At 35.6% G+C, this 8,061-nt stretch overlaps 1 protein-coding gene across 1 annotated transcript in view; it reads right to left on the bottom strand.

Moving 5' to 3' along the window:
• Nucleotides 1–8,061, bottom strand: part of KAT6B (lysine acetyltransferase 6B) — a 101,421-nt gene that overhangs the window by 3,907 nt on the left and 89,453 nt on the right. The window contains exons 13-16 of the mRNA XM_059476629.1: nucleotides 5,919–6,150; nucleotides 4,037–4,196; nucleotides 3,174–3,440; nucleotides 1,672–1,972 (exon numbers count right to left, since the gene is read on the bottom strand). Of these exons, the coding sequence (XP_059332612.1) occupies nucleotides 1,672–1,972; nucleotides 3,174–3,440; nucleotides 4,037–4,196; nucleotides 5,919–6,150 (960 nt within the window). The remainder of the gene's footprint in view (nucleotides 1–1,671; nucleotides 1,973–3,173; nucleotides 3,441–4,036; nucleotides 4,197–5,918; nucleotides 6,151–8,061) is intronic.

Below are 8,061 nucleotides of genomic sequence, written 5' to 3'. Positions count from 1 at the left end.
CTTTGGGAGGTAACAGAGACAAAAAAAAAAAGTCTTAGCTTGCAGACTAATCAATATTTTCCAATATAAACCTGAAAATAATTTATAAACTCAAATGTATTAAGAAAGTAGGAAACAAGAGTTATAAACAGGTCTCAAAGCACAGTAGGACAATGTAGTATCTACAGCTCAAACACACTACACAGATATGTTATGGTTTGGTGGCCTTTTAACAGACACTATCAGAACCACCATTTATACATGAGAAAAATCCCAGAGATTTAAATGACAAGACATGTAAACTAAAGCAAATACTGTCCAAATATTTGATTTTCCACCTTTGGTTTCAGAATAGAAGTATGCCTTCACTTTATATAGACATTGATCTAACACACATTTATCTTTTTTGACAGTAATGATATGAAAGTCTTGAGTTTCCTCTTTGACCATTCTGGAGGACAAACCATAAAAAATATATAATCATCCTTTAATACCAATATTGAAAAAAGGTCGTTCAATCTAGTACTTTCTCATGGGCAACATCTCATGACATGGTTCACAAGAGATGACAGAATGCAAAAGATAATTACAATTACACACAGAGTGCATCAGAATACTAAACTAATCCACTGACTAAAAAAAAAAAAAAAGACCCCAAACACATTCGCCTCTTTCCTTTCTTCCCAGATACCACTTACACATACTTCAGAAAAAAGGAAAATTATCAACACATAAGATATTGCACTTGGGATTGTAATGGCTTCAGTGATACTTCTATATTGTGATGATGTGGTCCATAGGCAAATAAAAAAAATCAGTCTACTTAAAACTGTGCAAACCTGACCACTGGGACAGAGCTGGAACTTGCCACTATTAGTTTAAGCAGTTTCTCTTGAGAAGCTGGAAAAAGTGGTAATATTCTAATGTACCACATCACACAAGAGCTGTTTGAAATAGAAACCAGCCCATGATCCCTAACTGAGGATTGCAAGGATGGAACTTCCCATGCAATTACACAAATACTGAAGTAGTAGCTACTGGCGCCTTAGAGAAAATACACAGACCTGAGACTCCAGTCATTCATTCTGGAATTAAAACTTATAAGCATAATTTGAGGGCCAGGAGGTCAAGGGAAGAGTGTACATTCAGAATAGCTCATTAGTAGTTTTACTATCCATCCATTAACTTTTCTGCCAGGAAATATCCTTGAAATCAAACTAGAAAAGCAGCTTTGAAAGGACACAGTTAAATTTGTCTCTTTCATGGGGAAATAAAACAGGACCTGGTGCTGAGGATATAGTAAGCCACAGAAGCACCAAACATTTTGCTGAATTACCAACAATATTGAATAGAAAGATATTTGTGTAAATCAAATGTTACTTTTTGCTTGTATCCTGCACCACTGACACAAAAACTATACTGGACAATATTCCAGTGATACCCTTTGCACTGTTGAATATGAAATGCACTGCTGTAGGGACATAGAAGTTGTTTTTGACAATATGACAAGAACTTCAATGCCTCAGACTGAATAAGATTTGTTTCCTGAACACAAAGAGCAAATTGTTCTAATAATAACAGCTAAATACATCTCATTAAAAATTTCCAGATGCATGACAAAAATAAACACTTCTTTTGAAGGCAACCCAACAAAATTATTTTTATGAAGATGTGAGAACATTTTAGGTTTACCTGTACAATTTTCATCGCGCCTGTAACAATGAATATCTTTCTCCTCCTTGTTCTGCTCTTCCTCTTCCTGTTTCTGCTGCCCAGGTTGATACTCCAAAGCTTTTCTAATCACAGGCTTCAAGTCATCATCTTCTCCATCCATCTCACAGGTGGGTTCCAGCTGTGGCATGGGACGTTCTTCATCTGAGTTATCAAATGGCTCATTCAGCACCTCGGTTGTTTCAGAAATTGTCTCTGTTGTAACACTGCTGTTTATTCTCCTGCGCTTACGGCCCCTTTTCTTTTTCAGTATGAAAGGTCTCTGAAAAATAATTCCACAAATCAAACTCTTCCTACATTCCTGTTCATTAACTGATTCTGGACATGAATTTTTGTAGAGCAAGTTTATAATAATCCATTTACTCACTGAAAAAAACACCTTACGTGGCATCAAATTCAAATGTAGACAGAATCTAAAAGTAAAATGTCTAAACAGTTAAAAGAGGTATGTATACAAACCTTTCCATAAGTAAAAATGAAGACTAGAATTTTCTTTATATTGTAGTATCTTTTACCTTCTTCTGTCAAATAATATTCACAGCACTGTTACATAAATTGCACTCACACATTTTTCCTCTGTAGATTTATAATTCCACAACAACCTTCACAAGTACCAAAGCTTTTTCTTCTACCTTTTGGGTTTCTGCTATTTTTAGAAATAAGAATGTACACAGAAAAACAGATAACATCGAAGAAGTGCACCTCAAGCATCCTACAGTTGGCTGCTATAAGAAAAAAAAAACCTGTTCAAGATTTTGTTTTCCTATTATTATACATACTCAGAGATTTATGGTTACTTAATGTAAGCTCACAAAGTATAACCAAAGGGACAATCCAACTTCCTAATTCTCAGCAGAGACACCTAAATATAAAGGCTAAGGTGACTGCTTTAAGATTTTGGGTTTCTTAAGTTTACTAATTTAAGCAACTCAAAGAGTTGGTATTTTTAAGGAAATTAAAAAATTATTGCAAACATGGCAGTAACCAGAATTTAATGTTTAAATGAGAAGAATACGGGTAAAAAACCCCCGATCTGTTTTAACAACATTTCTTTCGAAAAACAATATTCCCCTTTTAGGAGCTTCTATATTAAAAAAAAAATATAAAAAGACAAATCACACAAGCTTGGACTCCATCTTAATACAATAAAAAGAAAGAACCATTAAGATACTGAACCAATACCAATGCCAAACACCAGAGGGCAATCTCTAGTTTAAAAATTAACAGAAAATTCTGATTTTTTTATGTCACTAGTATTTTATAGTTCTGTGAAAAATTCAAAATATAAAAACTAGATGGAGTGCAGAAAAGAGAAGAAAGGAGTAGTTAAGTGTTCAAATAACACATAAAGGATTAAAACAGTCTAATAAATGTTTGCAAAAAACCACGTTGTTACTTGGATGGTAGGGATGTGATTGAAATCAGAGACAAATGGCTTTGAATGAAGCTCTAAGGTAACACACCTTTCTCTTCATGGCCAGGGACTGGGGCTTGGTCAGCCGGGGAGGCGAACTCTGCTGATTCTCATCCCCGCCATCCTCCTCACTGCTCTCCTTAGATTGTTCTGTGCACTGCCCTCGCTCCCCCACCACGGCCACACTTTCTGGAGATCGCAAATATTTATTTTTAGATTGTACTTTTGCAGGTGATTGCCTACTATTAGTTCTTGTGGAGAATATTTCTTGCTCTTCCTTTTCCCAGCAGCTAGCTTGTTCCATAAGACGCTCAGCCTGAAGGGTTGAGGTTAAAATAACAGGTCACTGAAACAGCATTTACTTAGCCATATCCTTTACATGCAGCTAAATAGTTAAAATAAGTCAACCCTGATTAGCACTGCTGGCTAACCTAACAACAACATTTCAGCTGAATCATCTAGTTGCTCCTTTACAACAGTTAACAGATAACAAACCAAAGAAGATTGCATTTCATGGGATATTTAGCACTATTAATGATGCAGCGAATTGATTTAAGCCCTTTAGCACTACATTACATGCCCACTGACTGGATCACTTTGAGCAAGTTGAGAACACAAAGAATCGATTGAAAGTGCAGCCCCTGAGCTCTGCACCAAATTTGATCTGATTACATGCTCTTTGACTACCTCCAGAGTGATAAATACAGCTCTATGACAAGTGATTCACATTTTAAGTTTTCATATGCATCCCCCCAAAGTTACCATGTGTAACAGCTTCCAAAAATTCTGCATTGCAATAGCAATATGTAGTGGTCAAAGCTAAATCTGCTCTATTTAAGGCAGTCTAATGTTGAATATTCAGAGTGATGAAAGCCAAAGGAAGAGAAACTCAGAAGATATCTCTGAAATTACCTCCTTCTCTGCTTCCCTCTCTTCTTCAGAAACTGCAGCATTAGGAACTAACAAAGGAGTCCATCTCAAGCTTTCGGGATCTACTTCATTGATACGTGGATTCGCTTTCAGTTTCTCCATATGACTTGAAATCAGCTTTTCCCTTCTAATAATTACAAATCTACAATCAAATAAACAGTAATTTAATTTAGAAAAGGATCACCTGGAACAGCCTTTCTATAGTTGACATCCTTTTGCAAAACAACCTGTGAAAAAATACAGGTTAATGAAAGGATCCATCAAACTAAAAATACACACAGTGATAACATCCTTACACTACTGACTGTTTACTGAGAGGAAGTGAAGGAACAAAAGTTTATGAAGTGAAAGTTCAATATTAGCCATCACTAGGGCAACAGACAGCAAAGTAAAGGTTTTATAGTTGACTACCCTAAACCTAATTCAAGAGGTCTAGTGCTGGCACTTCAATCACTGCCAGAACAATTTCTAATTTTAATATTACATACAAACATACATAGAAAACTCTGTGGATCATCAAGTCAAGAGTGAGAAAGTCAATGTTACAGCTGAAGACATAAGGGGACAAGAAAGCAAGTCAGAAGCACAGGTTTTCTAACGAAGCATACAAATATACTTTAGTTCTGTGCTAATGAAGTACAACATGACCTTCCAATTACTATGAAGTGGCATATCAAAAGTAGGCAAAGACTAATAAAATAGCACAGTATGCTAATATATATATATATATATGTACATATCTCACCAAACTCCCCTGTTACAAAGAACTACACAATTCTAAACAACAAGGATTAGCAAGCATTTCAAGTGCTTTAAAAATCAGGTTGGTGAAGTAACAACACTCTCTCAGTGAAAAACAAAGTTTAAGAAAAGAAATCAGGTCCAGAACCCTTTTCCAGAATATGGAAAAACTTCTACTTCACAACACGTACAAAAAACTTCCCTTGAAATAGATTTGTCCTCAGGTTGTCCATAACTAAGTATTCCAGAAGAGGTTTAAGGCAATGCCAGCACTCCTCTTACTACTCTCACACACCATCTTGTAAACCAATCTCCTTTTTGAAGACTTGCATTCTTACTGGTTCAAAAATTACTAGTTTTGAATACTAGTGCTGGGACACAAAAATTACTGAGGCTGAACTTTTTCTGATTTTAATTTTATTGTTTTGGCAGGCCAGTGTTTGTAAGGCAGCTTTGCTTAATTATAAAGTTTCTATGATGGGAATATGCAGTAAGAATTAAGATCATCTTCAGAAACACAAATACCATTGAAAGCCATTTAAGACATTTTATGGAAAGAAAAAGACCAAACAAGAACAACAACCCAGAAAGTTCTAAAATACCCATCAAGAGCATGAAGAAAAGAATTCACAAAAAAGGAACTCACCTTCTCAGTGCACATTGATCATAACATTAAACAGAAACTTGTATTACCAGTACCTTGAAAAGGAGCACTTCCTGTAGAGTTGATCTGATCAGCAATGATTGAAAGAGGAGGTGTGGAAAGACAGACTGCCACCCACAAACACCAATTTTTCTCTTACCAGTATTCAAGCAAAATAATTGCACAGCAAGAGCTGGGAACACTTAGGGAAGATTATACTGAATGAAACAAAACTCTTAACTGAAAGTGCTTTTAGCTGGCCACATACTTCTAGTAGCCATTAACATGAAGGAGCATCCAAAGAATCCCCAGGAAAAAAAGCTCTGTATGTAAAACCCATCTGCACTGACTTCTACAGTAAGATGGTTATCACTCGTGTTAAAGTCAAACTTTCACACAGACATTTTCCACACCAACTGTTTTGTAAGTAGAGAATGTTTTGTCTCAGTTTTTAGAATTTTTTTTACAAGATTCACTGACCTATCTTCTCTTTTATCTATCATGCTATGTTGCTGCAGAGTTGTGGCAATATCATGTGGACACATTCCAGTAGCTCGGCTCATCCCTTTGATGCTGATTTGTTTTTCATGGTGACAGTTCAGGTATTCCAATATGACACTTTTCCAATAAGCCAAGTAGGAGAGACGACCCAGATCAGACAATGGCTTTTCAGGGGATCCTGCTTGACCCTCTCTTCTAGAAAGTAAATAACCTAGAATAAAAAGAAACAGGATACCTTATGGAGATAACAAAAGCAAGGAATTTTAATTAGCCCATAAGAAAGCTGGAATTAATACAAAAGATCATCAGCATGACTGATTGAACTGCTTGAATGTCTTGCAATTAAATAAATGCTCTCTATAAAAGAGATGAGTTTTCATCATTAAAGTGACATAGGAAAGATTAAATTCTTGTGAGTGACTCAGAATGTTATGAGAATCAAACATTAACCAAAGCCCCCTTTCTAGCAGTAAGGCAAGCATGAGAAGACAAAGCCAACATGTTTTGGAACAGGTCTAATCATATAAGCTCTCCCTCAGAACTACAACTCTGGTCTTTTGAGAAACATTTACATCAGTGTTACAGAAACAGTGTTACTGTTAAATGAGTTACTGAAGCCAAGAAGTTGCAGAAGAATCTCAAGAGAAAGTATCATGGGTAATATCAGTAAAGTCATTTTTCTTCAAGAAGCCCCAAGTGACACAAGTTTTTGATTAAACAGTGAGAAGTTGTATTTTGGAGGCAACATAATTCACAAGATAAATTACTCAGAGAATTAGTTAAGAGAAATAAAAAATAATCTCCCTTAATTCACTTTTAAGAACATTCACATAATTCCTGCTTGCCGTCTTCAAGACAGTAACTGATCCACTATTACACAACATACCACCTCCATTTTACAGTCTATGTATATTGTGAGTACTTTTTAACCCTCCAGCTCTAAAAGCATTTTACAATTTAGAGTAGAATACACCTGCTTGGAGATACCAGAAAATGCCACCTGTAAAATCAATTCAGTATAGAGAAAAAAATGCCATCATTAAAAACAGGTATCCTTTCATAGTAATTCATCTCTCTGCGATACATATTCTGCATTGTGCCTTTCCAAAAACGGCCAACACACAGGCCTTAAACAACCAGGTAAACAAAAAGCTTCCTCCACCATAAGTACAGGTATTATGTTTATGGAATTACATTACTTAAATTCATTTGGAATCCACCAAAATATACAGCTCTTGTGCCTTCCAATATTCTTAAAACACTTTTTTCCCCTCAAATTTTTCAAAGACTGATGTAAAACATATCTAGTACAGTCATGTTATGTTCATTAAACAAATCCTACTAACCTCTTCACAAAGTTTCTCCCAATCCAATCATCTATACATCAAAAACATATTATTAACAGGTTGCATATGATATCCAGGTTGAAGAGAAGCAGTGGCTGCTTCCTTATTTTGCTGTATGGTCTACCATACACAAACCACACACAGATGTATTTTCCTTAGATAAAACCACACAATACACATACAAATATTTTTCTATTTACTCTGCCTGAAACATTGATCTTCCCTTTCTTGATCCACAACAGAATTTAGAAAAAAACATACACAGATATACATCATAGTCTAATCTCCAGTTTGCCTAAATAAATTTACATAGAAAAGTAGACATCCTACTACATATCTCAAGTGATCACAACACAGATACTGAACTAAGCAGTGTGCCTTTCATATCCATTAGCATGATTTGTGATAAAATGCCAGAGCTTCAGGAATACCATCCCACATCTGCCTACCCCTACAAAGCTACATGAAGCCTGCCTACATCTGCATGGTACCATGGAAACTCAGCAAGTAAAGTTATTTTGTTTTACAGAAGAAACACTACCATAAAAATTAAGGTATTTCAGCATTTAAAGTTTTTTATAGCAAAGCAGTGCACCAAATGCAATTTACAGCCTTTGATTTCTGTCACACAAACCTCCCCAGAATCACTGAGGTTTCATCTTACCCAAGATTTAAAACAATTAGAAGAAATGCAATCTGAGGCAGGGAAAGTTCATACACATACATAAATTTTATGCCTTCAACACGAATTAAGGAGATAATTAGGCATTAAAACA

This window comes from Ammospiza nelsoni, chromosome 8 (genome assembly GCF_027579445.1).
Source record: "Ammospiza nelsoni isolate bAmmNel1 chromosome 8, bAmmNel1.pri, whole genome shotgun sequence".
Lineage (NCBI taxonomy): Eukaryota > Metazoa > Chordata > Aves > Passeriformes > Passerellidae > Ammospiza > Ammospiza nelsoni.
This window is presented reverse-complemented; position numbering and strand designations above follow the sequence as displayed.